We start from the raw sequence: 19,148 nt of genomic DNA, 5'->3' as shown, positions 1-19,148 counted from the left end.
AAAGGAAAAGCAAGTAATGGGAAGGAGAGAGCAAGTGTGAAAGGTGGCAAACTATTGACAACAATTACAAGGCTGAGACTAAGGCCAATTTAGGGAACAGGCTGTTAGACTCGGAACAGGGGCGAGTTCAGAGGGAGGGGCAGGGGCAGAATGTTGGCAGCACTTCTGTGACGTGAGACCCTCCTCCCGCAGAGTAAAACCCTGGCACTTCGCCACCTCTGAGGCTGAACCAAGATGGCGCGCAGCCTCAAAGCGGCGCTCTCGTCACGTGCCGGGACCGGAGGCGCTTGGGGGCGGGAGGCGTGGCCTCGGGCGCGGCAGCCCGGCCCCGCCTAGGGGGCGGAGCCCGGGGGGGTTGTCCACGGAGGAAGGGGGCGGGGCTTCGCGGCCGGGCGCTCGGGCGGCGGAGGTTGCAGTTACCTCGGCGCCGGCTGGGTTCTAGGACGTGTGGGTCTGCACCGGTCGGGGGCGGCTCCCTGCTGCCTCCGAGCCTAGCTGCCTGGTCTTCGGCATTTGCAGGCAGGTGAGCGCCCAGAGCTTGGACTGGGGTAGGATGCGTCTTTTCCCCACCTCCAACTCCCCTCGACAGTTTGGGGAGGGGTCTCATCTATCGTGCCTCGGGAAACAGCCCTTTTTGACTCCCCATGTGCTGTCTCCGGCAGGCGTCGGTACGGCTCCCCCGGCCGCCCCTCGCCAGCCTTTGCGGTGCCCTGTGCCCTTGGGGTGAGGATGGGGGCGATGCCCGATCTGCGGGGAGGGCGTGGGGTGCGCCCTCTGCTCCATCGGCTTCGGGGGAGGGGACCGAGTTGGCGAGTCTCCCGGTGGGAACGGAGCAGACTGCGCCCCCATTTCCCCTCCAGGAGAGTCAGAAAAAGCGCCTCTCGGCTCCGAGGCTAACCCCACTCCTTTGGGGACGCGCTTCTGAGGAGCTGAGGTCTTCACTCTTTGCGGGGGTCTTAATCCTTCCCGCGTTCCTCATAGCACCCCTGTTCCTGTTGCTAGCTCTCCATTCCTCGAACTGCCAGCCTCAGTCTGTGCCAGAGATGCCCCCATCTCCGCAGTGCCGGGGCGGTGGGGTGGAAGGAGTGGCCAACCCGAGGCCTGGTGGGGGTGGGGACAGGGGTGGGTGCAACAGGAAAAGAGGGCTGGAATAGAGGTGCCTGAACTGGGAGGGTGGGAGTGGGGTGCTGGCTTACGTCCACGCAGTAGGGATGTTTTCTAGCACAGATTTTGAGGTTTTGATGGTGGGAGGGAAGAGAGAGGTCGGGTTGGAGGACTTGGAGACATGGTGTAGGTGGTTTTCTTTGAGGAGGAGGAGGGATCCAGGACAAGGTGCCACTAGGCGCTGATGTCACCTTTGAGGAGAGGTGTGCTGGTAGTTTCCATCAGAGGAGCGGGAGAGTTGAGGCCGTTCTGTGTGGAGAGCAAGTGGTTAAGGAGCCTTTGCTTAGCAGGGAGATCCCCTCCTGGTGTGCGCTTAAGGGTCCTCTCCAGGAGCCAGGTTCCGGGGATTTCCCATAGTCCTTTCCAGAGTTGTTGGATCTGGTACCTAGTACTTTGTTCAACATCCAGCAAACATTTATTGGACACCTACTATCTGCCGGATACTGTGCTCGGTGCTAGGTCTTCTGAATTTACAGCCACGGAGCAGCTGAAACGTACATATAGTAGGCACACATAGTAGGTATTCTGTTAACACCTCCCTCACCCCCCACCCCCATTCTGTTACATTGCTGTTGGATTAGAAAAAGAAAGAACTGTGTCCACGTACTTTCAAGCAGCTGTCTGAACTAGACTGCAGCCTACACACCCCCTACCACTATTAACTGGCCAGGTAGTCCCAGGGAAGCTGCCTAAGCAAAAGGGCAGCTTGAATGATTTTCCTTGGTTATTTTCTCAGATTTTGTCCTGAGGTTTGAGGAGGCTTCCTGGGATAAATGGTAGCTCAAAGTAAGGAGATAATGAATGACAAAATGGTTATTGGGGGCCAAGAATGTCCTAGACACTCTGTGTCGTGGGAGACGCCATCTCTGGAAGATGGAAGAGTGTGGGGGAGGAGGGCGTGGAAGGGAATTCTCATCCAGTGGGGTTGGGGTTTGTGCTGCTGAGCATGTCATGATGTCAGAACTGTGCAGTGCATGAGGTCTGGCTGCTGGGCTGTAAAGGAGGGCTGGAGGGGCAGGGCATGGCAGGCAGCCAGGCTCCTGGGTCTCGTCTCTGAGTTGATTGCTGGAGTCTTAGAGTTGGAAAGAGTTGTCAGGGATGGCTTGTAATTCCTCATGGAACCTCCGAGGATGGCAGAGCTAGAGCTAGGCAAGAGAATGAGTAGTCAGGCTGTGGTGGTGATGAGGTGGGGATGAAGGCTCAGCAGGGCCGAGGAGCTGGGTGCTAAGGGGGCACCGTTTTAAGAGACGGGCAGTTAGCCGAGGCCTTCGAATGCCAAGGACATTCTCCCCTGGGCTTTAGGCCCTACTGTGTTGACTCCATAGGTGAGTTGCTGTAGAAACAAGGCATGGCAATTGAGTGGTATGGAGGGGTGTGTGTGCGTGTGTGTGCGCACGTGCATGTGTGTGCACACGCGTGAGTGTGCTTGTGCTTGTGTTGGAGAGGAGGAATGGTGAGGAGCAGGGAGGATTGAGGGAGTGAAAACTGCCTCAAAGTCTGGGTCCCACGTAGGGAATTGAGAGAAATGGAGGGGAGGGAGTGGGGTCAGAGGGAGGGACAAGTGTGTATTGCAGCCACATGAAGTCACCATCTGTCCCCCTCTGGCCTGGTAGCTCACTGACCTATAATTAGCTCTGGAGGGCATACGGTGCTGGCTCACAGGAGCGTGGCACTTCGGGTGGCCAGCAGAGTGGAGGATTCAGAGGGACCATGGTCCTTGATGTACTGTGGAAGGGGCTGCTTCTAGGGGACCCTCTGCATTTGCTGTACTGGGAGGGGCCTGAGGCAACTGAGAATGTCACAGGGACAGGGTTGGTGGGGTAAACAGCAGTGGGGGAAGGAGCTCTAAGTGAGGATGGCAGGAGACTCCAGGGCTGGGCTGAGCCTGAGGCCTCCCCGCTTGTTGCCTGGCTGCTGGCATAAGAAGCACGATTGCTGCCCAGCTCATTGCTCTGCTTTCAGAGAGGCTCGGGTGCTGCAACCTCAGGGCCTCCTTCAGGTATCTCCGTCCCCCGAGGTGAAGTCAGCTCTAGCATGTAGTAGCCACCTGCCTTTCACTTGGTGATTGAGAGGCCTTGGCTAGGGCTGCTTCGTTTTGAGAGAGCTGGAGGAGAAGCTGCCACCAGTTAATTCAGTTGGTCAAACTCCAAGTGGTGTTCAGCACTGACCCCCTGACTGTGCCAGAGAGTGAGTGTTTGGTCACGTGCTTCTCTGTACTGCTGTCCAGTGATTACATGTGTATCTGTGTTCTCTCAAGTAGCCTGTGGACTTTCTGTCTTACATGTCTTTTGCTTTCGTAACAGTATCGGATGCATGGAAATCACTCAGTAAGTGATTGTTGGATTGAATTGAAGAGGTCTGTCTTCTGATCCCGAGTTCCATGAAGCAGGGCCTCCTTGCCACTGGAGATATTTAACCTGGAGCAGCGAAACCTCTGGGGACCCAGGACACTGGTGTTACATCCCTGTGGGGGCATTAGATGCTGTGGGCAGTAGATGAAGTGAAAACTCCCCAGTCTCTCATAAAGCATGGCATATGGGTTTATAACCCTGAACAGTAATATGAATGTATAGTATGGTATATATTTTATATTATGTAAATATATACTGTATATACTACTGTACAGTGATTTTACAAAGAGTACATATGCACAATATGATTTTGTAGTAAAGTGTCAGATGACATAGCCGATTTGATTTTAGAGGCCTTTATTGCTTATTTCACCCAGCTGTTAGAGTTGAATGCTCATAAGTTAGATATCTACTTGATGTGCCTTCATGGCCACTGTCTTCAGATAGATAACTGTCATTTCAAAGAGAGATGGGTTTTCCATTCAATGGAAGAAAAAGCTTCCTTAGAACGATGAAGCCTTCCTCATTTGATAGTGAGCTCTTTGTTCCTGAAGGATAATCAGGTCAAGACTGGGCTGCCAGGGATGTTGTGAAAGGAACTCCCACACAGGGTAGGAGGTGGCCTTTGTGACCTCCAAGAGCCCTTCTGAGTCCAGCTGTGGGGTGAGGCTGGATGGGAGAGGGCCTCGGCAGCTTCTTCAGAAGATGGCTCTCCTTTGGCCTAGAGGAGCGCTGCTGGGACTAGAGCCCTGGGGAGTGGGGTCGGGCCTGGAGCTTTGTCTGAGCTGTTCCGTGAGGAGTGAGCATTTTAGGACATGCAGCGGGGCGACCCCAGCAATCTCATGGACATGGAGGCCTGGGCTTGGGAGATGGTGCAGTGCATCCCCGATGGGTGGGGGTAGGTAGAAAGTTGGGGTGGCCCCAGTTCCATGACTTCAGCTCAAACTAGGCTAGTGGTGGAGCGCCCCAAATTTTTGGTCCCACTTTGGTGCAGAGCACCTGGAGCTAGTGGAGCTTTCATTCTTTCAGTATCACCCCATCCCTCCCTCCTCTCTCGCTCATACCTTCTCACACAGGTTCAAGGCCACACATGGACTTACACTGTCTCATGACCACCAATACACTTTCATGATCACACACACATACTGGCACAAGCTCTCACAGCCCCCATGTGCTCCTGTGAGCATGTGTGATGTTATAAATCCCAGATGCTTGTGCCATGTATGACTACACATTTACTGTCATGGCATGTGTCCCACCACATGTGTTCTCATGACCACAATTTATGCAGTCATGAGCCTGATGTACTTATGGACCACACATATTCTAACTATTGTCATGGATCTATAACACCTACTTGCTCTCACATGTTATGCCTCAGGGACACCGTTACTTATGGACCATACTTTATTACACAGACACTACACACAACATACCCTCTCTCTCTCTTGCCCATTTTTCCCCTTTCTCTCTCCCTATTGCCCACACTGGAGTGCAGTGGCATGATCATGGCTCACTGCAACCTCAGCCTCCTGTGTTCAAGTGATCCTCCCACCTCAGCCTCCCTATTAGCTGGGACTACAGGTGCATGCCACTATGCCCAGCTAGTTTTCGTATTTTCAGTAGAGATGGGGTTTTGCCATGTTGCCCAGGCTGGTTTCAAAGTCCTGAGCTTAAGCAATCTCCCTGCCTTGGCCTTCCAAAGTGCTACTGCGTCCGGGGCTTATGCCCGAGGTATGAACTACTACTGTGCTGGCTTCTCTTCCTTTTTCATGGCCATACATATATACCATGAGTTCTCACGATGACACACACATTCTGTTGCATGAAGACACATGACACCCCCCCCATTCTCTTTTCATACTGCCCTCCACTTCTGTGACTACGTACAAATGCACATTTTGTATGATGCCTGCGTTCCTCCCTGCAGTTCTGTACTCTGGACTTTTTACACCTGGTGCCTATTAGCACTCTGGACCGTCCTCTTCTCTGCTCTGCGATGGCTCCCTAATCTGATGGGTTGTTCTACGAATGCAGTGACTTTGAGGACCGTGTTTAATATTTGTCCCACATGGATCCCTAGTTTTGAAATATTTTTATTCTCCAAATTTGCTATGCTTATTACTTTGTTTCTTCTTCTGCAAACATTATTTGAGGACATTTGTGTTGATTAATGGCTCTGATTAGCAGAAGATGCCTAGAGTTTTCTCTGGGAATGTACTTAATGATGTAAGTTTAGCAAAGGCTGTGTCTGTGTTCGGTGGTGCAGACTCGTATTTTGGCTTGGTAACTATATGATCTCTATTAGACATTTGGAGTGTGGAAAATAGTTGGTTGGCTCCTGGTGTTACTTGTGTAGCATTCCCAGGGTTGTCATTGTTGCACTGATGTACAGCCTTTCTGAGAACGTTTTTTTTTTTTTTTTTTATTTTAAGCAGGGGCCTTCTGTAGACAATATTTAAACTAGGGATTTTCTAACCTCTTCATGGACTTGGAATCCTTTTATACGATTGAAACCTTAATCAGATGTCCCATAAAACGGACAGATTTGGAGTTGATGGGATTAAAGTAAGAAAAGGGAATATAGAGTCTTTTGAATTTGTCACACCTCTTCACCCTCCTTTTGGCCCTGGACTGCCCCTAAAGGTACTTTGTCATAAAGCTTAGCTTGCAAACCCCAGTCTTAAGTTAAAGAGGTAGGTGTGATGTCTATAATTTTGGGTATTTCAGAAGAGGAACTATTTGTGGGTGGGAGCTCAGAGGCTTGTGGTTCTCCCTTACCCGCTGTTTTTTTTTTGTTGTTGTTTTTGAAATAGGGTCTTACTCTGTCACCCAGGCTGGAGTAAGCAGTGTGATCTTGGCTTACTGCAGCCTCCATCTCCTAGGCTTAAGTGATCCTCCCACTTCAGCCTCCTGAGTAGCTGGGACTACAGATGCATGCCGCTGTGCCCAGCTAATTTTTTTTTTTTTTGTAGAGAGGATGTCTCACCACGTTGCCTAGGCTGGTCTTGAACTCCTGGGCTCAAGCAATCTCTCACCTCATCCTCCCAAAGTGCTGGGATTAGAGGCATGAGCCACCATGCCCGGCCTTCCCCATTAATTTTGACATTAGTCCTCCTAGGGTGGCAATGGCAAGGGTGACCATATGGCCAGGTGAAGCCTGTGTTCTGGTGTGATTGTTAACAGTGGTTTACTGTCTAAACTATGACCCTCTAAACCAAGAGGGTCCTGGTTTAGACAGTAAGTTCTGTGCTCACTCAAGTGATAGGCCATGTCTTGGGAAGAAGTGGCCCATATCTAACTCCTGGGGAGCAGCTGGAGAGCTGGGCTTCACAGACTCGGGCCCAGGGGAGCCTGTCTGAACAGATGCTTCCTTCCATGTCCCCTGAATGAGCCTGGCATTAGGAGGCTGAGTGTATTCAGAAGCTGGTGCTAACCTGTGCTTGGGCGGCATTTTATACTTCTCAGAACTGTTTCATGTCTGTTACCTCTTTGACAACCTGTGAGAGCACTAGAGTGTATTGTGTGTTACAATGTTCATTTTCCAGACTTGGGAACGTGAAGCACAGAGGGGTAAAGTCTCACTACTAGTCGTGTCAGGGGCCCAGAGAACTGGATGCTTTTGAAGTGATCTGTGGCTAGCAGTGGAAACTCTTAAGTAGGGCTCTTCTGAGAGTTTTTTCGCTGGGAATGGTCAGTTCCATGTGTGTTAGGGCCCTGTGTTAGAGTACTCAGAGATGGGTCTACAGATGAGATGATGTAAAGTAAGAGAAGTCCCACGAACAGAGGTATAACTAGAGGGCAGCGCTGGCTCAACGGAAGGCAGATCTCACACATTGGAGGGATCAGAAGAGACTCCATGGAGGAAGTGGTGTTTGAGATGAGCTTAGCAGGGTGATCTAAGCTCACTAAACCAACATGGAAAGGGAGATGAGAGGCAGGCCAGTGAGGAGCTGGATGAACAGGAGCTATAGGTGGGCCCTGGGAACAGGCCTCAGTGAGCAGGGCTAGGGAAGGGCTAGGGAGCAGCAGGAGAGGAGGTGGGGCTGGATTTCTGGAGGAGAGGATGAATGAGGGCCAGACTTCTGGGGGTACAGAGCTGGACAGGGAAGAAGGAGAAGCTTCTGGGCAGCCTGAGGCATGGGCAGCTGGGCTGCAGGCCCACGGCGGGGAGAATGTCTGAGAGTCCCAAGGATGAGGGCTCCCCAGAGTGTCTGTTTCTGCAGTGCCTATGGGAGTGGGGGGCAGTGGGGGGGAACTCAGGGAAGCTGCCTACAACTTGGTGTGGAACCAGCTTGGGGCTGAGAGCAGAGATTTGGGTGCATGGAGGACGGGGCCTTCCAGGGGCACCTTTCAGTCACCCATGGCCTCATGACCATCTTGGCCGCTCTGCGGAGGCCTTCCCCCAGGCTGGAGGAGGAGAGGGACAGGGAAGGCCAACGGGAGCTGTCCTCCAGCTGCCATCACCCTGATGAGGGTGGGGAAGGTTTGTTGGAGGAGACATGCAGTCTGAAGGGGTTGTCTTTACCCTCTCTCTTCCTCCTTCTTCTACCCTTCTTTGGCATGAGACAGACGAATTGAATCCTGGTTCTTCATTTCACTAGCTGCGTAGACTTGGTTACATGACATTGCATCTCAGTTCTCACTTCTGTGAAATGGGAAGAAAAATTACATCTTCCTTGCAAATAATTATGAGGATTAAAATAGTTCATACCACTTGGAAGCACAGTGCTGGGCACATGGTAAATGTGAGTGACTCATAGCAGCTCTGGCGACTGTTATTTTTCTGGAAGACCCCCGCCCTCCCCATTTCCTCAGATCCTCCCCCGACCTCCAGTCGGACAGGTGTCTGACCCTCCCCTTTTCCCTGGTAGCTGCCACCTGGAGGCTCCATTTTTGCCGAGCTGAATAGCCCCTCAGACACTCCTAGCAGCCTTGCCCCGGGCTGTGGTCTCCGCAGGGGCTGGCAGCCTTGCCCTTGTGCAGCTCTCTCCGTGGCCGGGCCTGCCATCTGGTAGGCAGGAGGGAGCCAGGCCTGTGTGTGGGGCCAGCCAGAGCAACAGACCCAAGTGCCCATCCCTCCTGTGTGTTAGGAAAAGGTGGGGGTGACTTTTGGGATGCCAAAGAGGCCCCCAAGTTGCCTCTTCTGTGTTTCTAAAGGCCCAAGGCCTACTTTTGTCCAATCCCCACTCCCCACACGGACACTCACACCCACTCACTCTTGAGCCCTCTTCTGCTGTTTCACAGCCTGCCCACACTCCTCCCTGGCGAAGCCCCTTGCAAATGCTTGCTTTGGGGACTGGCAGCTTTCGCCTCTGAATCAGGACCTGTGAGTGTTACTTAGAAATTGTGCGGGAGTTGAGGAGGCTTCTGTTAGGCCGAGATGATAATTGCGCTATTTAAAGATGGCCCTGGAGCCAGAAGGAGCCGGAAGGAGCCAGATGCCCCACGTGGCTGTCCTGGGGCCCCCTTCTGCTCACTGTGCCTGTGTAGCAGACAGGACAGGGGCAGGAGGTCTTGGACAGTTATCTCAGGGGCATCTGCCTGGCAGTCCTCTCTGGGCTATCTCCAGACCAGCTCTACATGATGCCGTTTGGCCAGGGGAGGTGGAGTTGCTCCCTGGCACCTGGTTTAGAGAGAGGCCAGGAAAGGGCTAGTGAGAAGAGAAGCAACCAAAGCCAGCCTCTCAGTTGCTAAAATGACCAGGAGGATTTGGGGAGGCCAGGTTGGACCAGATAGCCAGTACCTCACAGTGGGCAGCCTGAGGTTCTGTTCTGCCTTCCTGAGAACTTCTGCAGCCCCTTTCCTTTAAGAAGCTTTAAAAACCCCACCCACAGGTGGCCAGCACTAAGGTAATTCACACTTCCATGCAATCACAGGGTGCTTTCTACTCTTCATTTACTGCCCAGCCATGATCTCATCCCTCTAAGGTAGGCAAAACCAGGGTTGTGGGTTTTGTCTTATAGCCAAAGCCTCAGTAGGTGGTAACAAGCCTGAGGTCACCCAGCTGGTCTGTGGCAGGACTGTACCCTAGTCTCCTGAGTCCCTGCTCTGGGCTTCTTCCTTTATGCTACGCTGCAGGCTGCCTGGGGATCTGCTGGGCTGGGGTCATTCCTGGGGTACCTAAACTCCTTCCTGGCACACTACAGTCTTCTCCAAAGTTAGTCTTTGCCACAAGGAGCCACTTCCCCAGCCTAGTCTTCTCTTTTGGCCTCTCATGGCATCTTGGTGTGTGTGGAGAGGGGGAGATGGGGGGGCAGTGTGCCTGGATGTGGATGAACTTGGGGAGGTAGGCTGGGGCTATATGGCCTTTCAGTCTCAGGGCTGGAGCATTCAGGGTGGAGGGGCCTGGGCATGGTGGGTGGGAGAATTGGGGGAACGGCTGTTATCAGCCTCAGGGAGACAGCAGCTCTGGACAGACTGGGGCAGCAGCCCCTCCTCTCCACTCAACAGCTGCTCTGAGGGGCAGGGAGGTGCAAGTAGGCTGCCCTGGGAGCAGCAGTATTGGGGAAAGGAGAGGGCAGACCAAGCTTCTACTTTTTACTTCTGTAGCCTTCTGGGACCCTGCCCTCCGCAGTGGCTGTCTGGCTTGGGGAAGGATCCCCTTGACCAGAGTTTGTGTCCAGTTTCTATGCATGGGAGTGTGTTTGTGGCCACGTGTGTATCTGTTCTAGGTCTCCGTGTTTCTGTCTCAGTGCATGTGTGTGTGCATGCCCACATGCCTGCTTGCACTTCTGAGCCCCGCTGGGAAGGGCTGCGAGTGTGAGCTCTGAATTTTCAAGCTGGTGCACTAACTTTCCTTGGATCTAGACCCTGTGTTGCTCCCCAGTCTCCCTCTTCCTTTCCCCTATTTCTGCCTAGAGCATTAGTACTCTGGGGAGGGGGTCCAGGTAGGAGAGGCCAGCCATTCCCCTGCTGGGTTCAGTCCTGCCACAGGCCTGTGCAGTGTCTGACCTCTCACCTCACACTGGATCCTGATGCTTCCTGTCCACCCTGACCCTCCTAGTCTGCCTGTTATTCTCACCCTGAGGGTGGACAGAAGGCTTTCCTTGTGTCTCCCATAAGATAAAAGATAAGGAAAGGAGGGAAAATGTCATTTTTGGGCCACCTCCAGTGTGCCCATTGCTGTGCTGGGGGCTTCACACCCCTTCTCTCCTTCTACTGGGGCCTCTGAAGACAGTCCTCCCTGAAAAACGACTCAGGTAGTAGCTTTCTGATGTGGACAGGGAGGTTGGAATCTGATTGTAGGCAGAGAAATCCCCAGCTGCACGCGGCCTTTCTCGTTACTTTCGCGTTACTTCATCGCTGGCTTCTGTTGCTCTGACCATTGGGCCCCTGTGCCAGGCTCAGCGTATCAGCAGAGCCAGGCTGTGCACATGCTAGCTGACCTTGCTGGTGGCTTCTGCGGTGTCAGCAATGGGTAATGACACCAAGAGAGCAGAATCTCAGCCATGATAGGGGCCACACTGTAGCCCCACCCTAGGAGAGTGGCACCCCGCACCTCTACATCACCCCTGGGTTCCTTTCCATCATTCAGTCCCTGTTCCGATGCAGAGGTAGGAGGCTGTGAACTCAGAATCCAAGCCTGCTGTCTGCCAGGCCTGTGTGCTGTCCTTCTTGGCAGGTTTTGGAAGCGGGGAATAACTTGAGCCAGAGCCTCCTCCCTGAATTATGGGCAATGTAGCAGGTCAGGGCTGTCTGCCTGCCCCAGTACCCAGTCTGTGCCTCTCCAAACCCTTAGCCATGTTGTGCCAGTGTCCAGAGCAGGAACTACTCTGCCCCTGTTTCCTATGACCCCAAGAGGTCCAGCCTTTAGGACTCACAGCCACTCCCACCAAGAGTCCTTTCTACCCAATCTGCATTTGCTTGGTTGACTTAAGTGACAGGGAAAAGGTTGAGGGTGGCACAGAGACCCTATTTCCTCCCCTCCCACCCCCAGGTCTCAGGAGGACTCTGGGCATCCTGCCGGCTGCTCCCCTGCCACTGACTGAATCATTTCTATATTTGGCCAGTGAACCACGTGGGTAGGGGAACCACTGCCACTGCGGCTGCACTTCTGACAGCTGTGGAGAGCAGAGGGAGGCAGAGGCTGGGGGGGCATGTGCATTCCTTAGGAGAACTAAGGAGGTGCCATCAGAGTGAGTAAGCCTGGAGAAGGGGCATGCGCCAGCACCTCCCTCTCCTCCACTTTCTAGTTCAGGTCCTGTCTCCTCTGCTCCACCCCCTCCCCGATGCCCTTCTCCACCCAGTTGGTACTCACAGCAGTCTCTTTTCCCACAGACACACTGCCCTCCAGAAACGATGGGTGTCGCTAGATCCAGCTGGGACTCTGCCAGCTTCAGGCGCTCAGTCTAAGAGAAGGGCCATCTTCCAGCCCTGCTCTCCCTGCCTGTCATGGCCACATTCGGCTGCTGTCTGCATGTCTGGGGACACAGGGCACCCAGCCCCAGCCCTGAGAAGTTAAGCCAGGCCTTCTGGCTCAGTTCCACAGGGGCACTCCAGACCCCAGGCCCCTTTCAGAGCAAAAGCAACTGATGCTATGGGAGAAGCCCCTGCCCACCTGTCCACTCGCCTGGCACTGCCCACTCTGAGACCCATGCACTGGGTTCCCCTGGAGGTGCCAACCCTGTGAGTCCCTCCTTGTCCCCTGACGCTGAGAAGGCCCTGCCCTCCCCCACCATGTGTGAGGTGATGCCCACAATCAATGAGGGGGACCCCCTGGGGCCCCCTCATGGCGCCGATGCCGACGCCAACTTCGAGCAGCTGATGGTGAACATGCTGGACGAGCGGGAGAAGTTGCTGGAGTCTCTTCGGGAGAGTCAGGAGACCTTGGCGGCCACGCAGAGCCGGCTCCAGGATGCCCTACATGAGCGGGACCAGCTCCAGCGCCACCTTAACTCTGCCCTCCCCCAGGTAATGCCCTAAGGCCTGCGTCTCTCTTAACCCCTTTCCCTCCCCTAGCCCTGCTAGATCCACTGGGACCTCAGCTCATCTGCATCTATTTGCATATCAACAATTGGAATTAACCGAGCATTTACTCTGCTTCCTCTCTCTACTTGAATGCTTTCCCTGTCACTTCCAAGCTCCTCAGTCTGGAGTTGGTTTCCCCTGGAGAAATGGATGGAATTTGATGTGGGTAGAAAAAGCAACCATAGGAGCCAGCTGCAGTGAGCCCAGGCGGCCAGTAGGTGGCACCCTAGACTGGAAAGAAACCTCCTCCCTGCCTACTTCTCTCCAGGGCCCTGTTCTTGGAGGTGGCGGGTGGGGAATCACAGACAGTAGAGACGGGAGAAGCCTTAGAGATAATCTCATCCATCTCCGTTACTGCATAGATGAAAAAAGCAAGAGACATCACATGGAAGATGATGGGCAGAGCTGAGTCTAGCAGCCGGATGTCTCGACATCCTATCTCGCACTCCTCAACGGCACAGCCACTAGCTGTCCTGTAGTCCCATGTACTGTGTCCTTTCTGTGGACCAAGCACTTTGTAAGGATTCTCCCACTAAATTCTTACAACCCTGAAGTTGGTGCTATCATCGTCCTATTGTACAAATCACAGAACTAAAGCTCGGGGAGATGAGTAAGTTGTCCGTGGCCATCCAGGTAGTGTGTGGTGGAGGTGGGAACTGATCCTGGGGCTAAGTGCCTGGAGAGGCCAAGTTTCTCACCACCACACCTATTTCTCCCTCACTGCGTTGGCCTGGGAGCTCCCTTCTGATGCCTGCTTATCACCCACTTGGTAGATATTCTGGGCATGGCACATGCTCTGGGGATGCAGGAGGGAGTGGGAGCCTGGATGATTTGGTTCTTGGGCTGTTTAGCTGCTGCTTGTCAAAGAAGCTGTGAATTCTGCCTAATAACCAGGCCCAGAGAGGGCTGGGGGTTTTGTGTCTGTGAGACAGTGCCCACAGTGACTGTGGGAGCATCCGGCCCTCTCCACCCCTCGTATGAGCAGACAGATGGGTATTGAAAGCCGGCTCTGGACACATGGCGTAGCCTACCCTGACCCAGTGGGGATGCTGCTGGGGTCGGGGAGGCAGCCCTGAGGAGCTGAAGAGCTCAAGCCTCAGTGCTAGGCCCTTCCCGGTGTGTGGGAAGAGAACTAGGGCTGGGCCTGGGTGGGTGAGTTTCCTACGCAGAAGTGATGCTTAGTGGACAAGAATATGGAGCCCTGGTGAAGCAGCCAGGTGGGCAGGTGGGGCCCTCCTCTTTCACTGTGCACGAGGCTCTGAACCTGCCCTAGAGTGAATGAACTAGTTCCTGCCCCCAAGGAGCTCACAGACTAGGAAGGAGACATGTAACCCATGTGACCGGAGAGAATGCAGAGGAATATAAGAGAGGCCTAAGAGGGTTTTTAAGCACAGTATCAGTGATAAAAATAGCTGCCTTTGATGGGCTGGGGCTAAGTGCTTTCTATACATTGACTCATTTGACTCTTATACCAGCACCTGGAGGGAGGACTGTTACCTCTGTCTTACAGATCAGAGAATGTGGCCCAGAGAGGTTAGGTAACTTGTTCGAGGTCATACAGCTAACAGGGGTAGAGCTGAGATTTGATCCCAGGCCTACTCGACTTCCTGCACTGAAGCTTCATGAGGGCAGGGGTTGTGTCTTTCTTCTCACTATATCCCCAGTGACCCGCACAGGACCTGGTACATGATAGGTGCTCACAAATATCTGTGGTTGAATGATGGGCTCCCAAGTTGGTGTTCTTGACCACTCCTCCAAATGGCTTTCTGGAGAGGGAGAGAGCCTCCCCATGGGGAGTCTGGACAGTTCCCAGCAAGGCTTTATCCTTTGAGATGGGCTTTTTAGGATGATTACAATTTCATCGGGTGGTGACAGAGGTTTTCTAGGGGGAGGGAGTCCACTGAGCCAAGGTATGATATTAGAAAGGCACACGGGTGTTTAGAAACAGCAGGTGAGGCTGGGTGTGGTGGCTCACACCTGGAATCCCAGCACTTTGGGAGGCCGAGGCGGGCACATCACGATGTCAGGAGATCCGAGACCATCCTGGCTAACACAGTGAAACTGCATCTCTACTAAGAAAAATACAAAAAAAAAAAAAAAAAAAAAAAAAAAAAAAAATTAGCCGGGCCTAGTGGCAGGTGCCTGTAGTCCCAGCTACTCAGGAGGCTGAGGCAAGAGAATGGCATGCACCTGGGAGGTGGAGCTTGCAGTGAGCTGAGATCGCGCCACTGCACTCCAGCCTGGGTGACAGAGCAAGGCTCTGTCTCAAAAAAAAAAAGAAAAGAAACAACAGGTGATCCAGGTTGACTGGGTCTTAGGGAATATGGAAATGACATGAGAGAGAAGTTTGAAAACCAGGATAAGAAGTTTGTATTTGTAGGCTGGGTGCACTTTGTAATCCCAGCACTTTGGGAGGCTGAGGTAGTTAGATTGCTTGAGGTCAGGAGTTCAAGACCAGCCTGGACAATGTGACAAAACCTCATCTCTACAAGAAAACCAAAAATTCGCTGGGCATGGTGGCAAATGCCTGTGGTCCCAGCTACTCATGAGGCTGAGGTGGGAGGATCACCTGAGCCCAGGCTGCAGTGAGTTGAAATTGAGCCACTGTACTCCAGCCTGGGTGACAGAGGAAACCCTGTCTCCTGTGTTTGTAGACAGCATTGTGCTTTGGGAGATTTGTAGATAGCAGTGTGTCAGATAGGTTAGATGTGGGAGGGAGGGTACAGATATCCTGTGGTGGGGGAGATAAGACAGCTGCTGAGCTTGAAGCCAGGAGAGGGGGTAGCACCAGCCTTTTGATGGTGGCGTCATGGTGTAGGGCTAGGTGGCAGGCTGTCAAGCCCTGTCTCTGGGTACAAGCATGTGTACTTGAGTGTGTGTGGCTGTGAAAGTGTGACTGTGTTTGTGCATAAGCTGAGGGATGAGGCAGCATCAGGCCTGGGCTTCTGGAGTATGAGATGCTTGACCTTGACCACCTTTGGCCATGGCCCTGATAGAAAGGCAGTAATTGAATAATAATGTCAGAGGCTCATGGTTTCTCATGCTCTGGCATCTCTTATCCCTTGTCCCCTCCCACAACCCTTCTAGCCCCCTTTGCCCTGTCTGGAGTGATGAGAGGGGATTGGGAGTTCTTCCTTTGGTCATGAATGCTTGGTGTGTGAGGGAGGCTTCAGGTTAGGACAGGGGTGAGGCCTGTTGCATTGCTCTTTGACCTCGGACATTCACAGAGTTTGGGCCACTCATTTGAAAGCCTCCCTGCAAGGAGGTGATGTTTAGCTAACAGGATATGATGAGCCTGGAATGTGGGAGCAGTCTGTCACCCCAGTATGCTTGTCCTGATGTGGGAGGGTGGGCTGACAGTGTGGAAATGGATCCCTCTAGAAGTGATACTTGGTACATAGATATTTGGTAAAGTCAGGGCAAGTGCCTTGGCATTGGGAGCTGGGACACAGCCCTTGCTTGGCTGAGCAGGGCTCCTAGAAAGCCTGACTGGGCAGGTCTGCATGCTCTCTTGCTCCTATGTAGGTAGGTCCTTTGATCTGCTTATTTCACCCACTACTTGCAATTTGCAAAGCCCTGGGATAGGACTGGAAGAGCTCCCTGGGGCACTCATGCAGACATTATCTTCAAAACCTCTTTCTCTTCCCTTATTTATTTATTTATTTATTTATTTATTTATTTGAGATGGAGGCTCACCCTGTCGCCCAGGCTGGAGTGCAGTGGTGCTCACTGCAACCTCTGCTTCCCGGGTTCAAGTGATTCTCCTGCCTCAGCCTCTGGAGTAGCTGGGATTATAGGTGTGTGGCACTACGCCTGGCCAATTTTTGTATTTTTAGCCGAGACAGGGTTTCACCATGTTGTCCAGGCTGGTCTCGAACTCCTGACCTCAGGTGATCTGCCTGGCTCAGCCTCCCAAAGTGTTGGGATTACAGGTATGAGCCACTGTGCCAGGCCTTCTCTTCCCTCTTTCATATCCATCAGTTTCTGTTTGGACTTTACTCCACCAAACCAGAAATGAAACTCCCCTCCATCAGTTTCTAAAAGAAATATCACTGAATTCCTGGAGAAATGGAAATGCCAAGTGGGAGGGAGGATGTGATCTGGTCATATTGGTAGCTGGATGGGGAAGGGTCTGCAGAGCAGACTCAGTGACTTTCTCACTCTTGTGTACAACTCTGTTCCCTTGGATTCTAACACATGGAATGAATGGAGGACCCAGAGATGTGGACCCCTATGGAGAAGCACATGCTAGCTACAGGTTTACTGACGTGCAGTGTGGATGGATTGGGATTTTGTGGGGGAGGTAGTGGAAGTAAGGGATGGGTGAGAGGATCCCATCGCTGACTTGCGCGTACAGGACACTGCTTTGGGGGTGAATCCCCAAGCACTGAGGGGCCTTGGGGGTTTTCAGGAATTTGCCACCTTAACCCGGGAGCTGAGCATGTGTCGGGAACAGCTTCTAGAGCGGGAGGAAGAGATATCAGAGTTGAAAGCAGAACGGAATAACACACGGGTAAGTGGGGATGACCTTGTTTTTGTGTGTGTGTGTGTGTGTGCGTGTGCGTGTGTGTGTGTGCATGTGTGCGGGTGTGTTGTGAACACCTTGACCAAGAGAGCAGGCAAGAGTGGGGCCAGGCACAGTCCTAGCTCAAGCCCCATCCTTCCCTCCTCCTGTCTCCCATCCTGAGGTGAGAATTACATCATTTAACCACCAGTGCTGGGCTCTTCACCTGTAGTTGCTGGTTCACAGAAAGCTCAGGGTGCTGGGGAGAGGCCAGGGCAGCCAGCTTGGGTAGTATCAGCTGGGGCAGCAGCTCTGTGCCCATTTGGAAGTATTTCAGTGTTTTCACAGTAGGATGGCTGTACTCATGTCTGCCTGAGGACCACGTGGACCCTGCTTGTAGCTCCTGGGGCACATGCTTACAGCCCTCCCTCTCACCCTCCCTTGCTCCCTGCCAGCTGCTTCTGGAACATCTGGAGTGCCTGGTGTCCCGCCATGAACGGTCACTGCGGATGACAGTGGTGAAGCGCCAGGCCCAGTCACCTTCAGGGGTCTCCAGTGAGGTGGAGGTGCTGAAGGCCCTCAAGTCACTGTTTGAGCACCACAAGGCCCTGGATGAGAAGGTGCCCACCTGCCTGCCAGCCCCCACATCCAGCCAGGCTGCCCTGGAGCCTCCCATGTATCCCTTCTCTGAGATTTCCACAGCTGGTATTTAGGGAATACTGGCTCCCTCCAAACATTGTCTTAACTTCAAGGTCCTCCTTTTAGGCTCCCTCCTGCAAATGTGCTTCTTAGTAGGCCCTTCACTGCCCTTGTGCTCAGTGATGGTAGACCAAGCCCAGGCTCTTCCAGCCCGACTCAAGTGGGGTCCCCCTTTCTTCCTCCATCTCCCCTTACCTCGAGCAGGTGCGAGAGCGGCTCCGGGCAGCGCTGGAGCGAGTCACCACCTTGGAGGAGCAGCTGGCAGGTGCCCACCAGCAGGTAAGCTGCCTGCTCACTCTCTGTCTGCAGCTCCTGGAAGTCCAGGCTGGTTCATCCCTGTGCCCTATTCTGTTTCTCATCGGATTTCTCCCTGCCATGGCTGGAAGCTGCTAGGCAAGGCTAGGCTCAGCACCTCTTTATAGGAGACACTTTTTAACTAAATCAGGGGCTTTGGAAGGGTCTGGAATGTATGGGAGGTTCTCTTCTCTTTGACGCATTGCCGTGGGACCTGTGCCCTACAGGTGTCTGCCCTGCAGCAGGGGGCAGGGGTGCTGGATGGAGCGGCAGAAGAGGAGGGGACTGTGGAGCTGGGGCCCAAACGCCTGTGGAAGGTAGGTCATGGGGAACTGTGTAGCCGGGATTATGTGTTCCCCAAGGTGGGAGGTTGGAGGCCCGGCCCTGCCTTAGTTCAGTAGACCAACTGCTTGAATTAAATTTGGGGCTTTCTCCAATATTTCCCCTTCTCCTTTCTTCTTCTCCCTACCCTGTTTGCAATGAAATCTGTAGATTTTTATTTTAGTGCTCAACACATGCTGGGTGTACGCTTGAATCTACTTGAGTTGTTAGTAGATTTGTGTGACTTGTGTTAGTATTTTTGTGTGACATCTGCCTTGTGTGGCAGCATCAGGCAAGATTCCTTCTCTCTCTGAGCCTTTGTTTCCCCAGTCATGCCCCTTTCTGGGTTACAAGAGGCTGGCATAACAGATAAAACTAGAAACTTGTTTTTCAAGAGAGACACAGGATAGCAAGGTGTTTGGTCATTGTCAGGAGTGACCTCCTGGGGCCCAGAGGGAGGCAGTTGTAGCCAGAGGAGTGCTGTGATGTTGGGGGCAGAGCTGTGACTTGCTCTGGGTGTGCTGTTCCTCCTCCCATCCCCTGGGATAGGGGAGTGGGGTGGGTGGGATGCTCCTGTGACTCACAGGGCTCTCTGTCCCTATCCCTGGAGGAGGATGCGGGCCGGGTGGAGGAGCTGCAGGAGCTCCTGGAGAAGCAGAACTTTGAGTTGAGCCAGGCCCGGGAGCGACTGGTCACCCTGACAGCAACCGTGACTGAACTCGAGGAGGACCTGGGCACAGCCCGCCGGGACCTCATCAAGTCGGAGGAGCTGAGCAGCAAGCATCAGCGGGACCTCCGGGAGGTGTGTGAGGGCACAAGCCTGCTCCATGACCTTATTGTGGAGG

The 19,148-nt window shown here is 53.3% G+C and overlaps 1 protein-coding gene across 9 annotated transcripts in view; it reads left to right on the top strand.

Annotated features, from left to right (window-relative positions):
- The first annotated feature begins 365 nt into the window (after positions 1 to 365).
- The window catches only part of PPFIA4 (PPFI scaffold protein A4), a 52,771-nt gene continuing 33,988 nt past the window's right edge, over positions 366 to 19,148 (top strand). For all 9 annotated transcript variants that reach the window (XR_001881410.1, XR_001881408.1, XR_001881407.1 and 6 more), the window contains exons 1-7: positions 366 to 523; positions 11,796 to 12,428; positions 16,897 to 16,998; positions 17,445 to 17,609; positions 17,893 to 17,967; positions 18,210 to 18,299; positions 18,914 to 19,105. Coding sequence is in view for 4 of the 9 variants with exons in the window: in XM_017851575.1 (XP_017707064.1) it covers positions 12,195 to 12,428; positions 16,897 to 16,998; positions 17,445 to 17,609; positions 17,893 to 17,967; positions 18,210 to 18,299; positions 18,914 to 19,105 (858 nt within the window). In the remaining 5 variants the exon portion in view is untranslated. The remainder of the gene's footprint in view (positions 524 to 11,795; positions 12,429 to 16,896; positions 16,999 to 17,444; positions 17,610 to 17,892; positions 17,968 to 18,209; positions 18,300 to 18,913; positions 19,106 to 19,148) is intronic.

This window comes from Rhinopithecus bieti, unplaced genomic scaffold (assembly GCF_001698545.2).
Source record: "Rhinopithecus bieti isolate Rb0 unplaced genomic scaffold, ASM169854v2 scaffold_33903, whole genome shotgun sequence".
Taxonomy (NCBI): Eukaryota; Metazoa; Chordata; class Mammalia; order Primates; family Cercopithecidae; genus Rhinopithecus; species Rhinopithecus bieti.
Note: the sequence above shows the minus strand (reverse complement) of the source record. Positions and strands in the feature narration are given on the sequence as shown.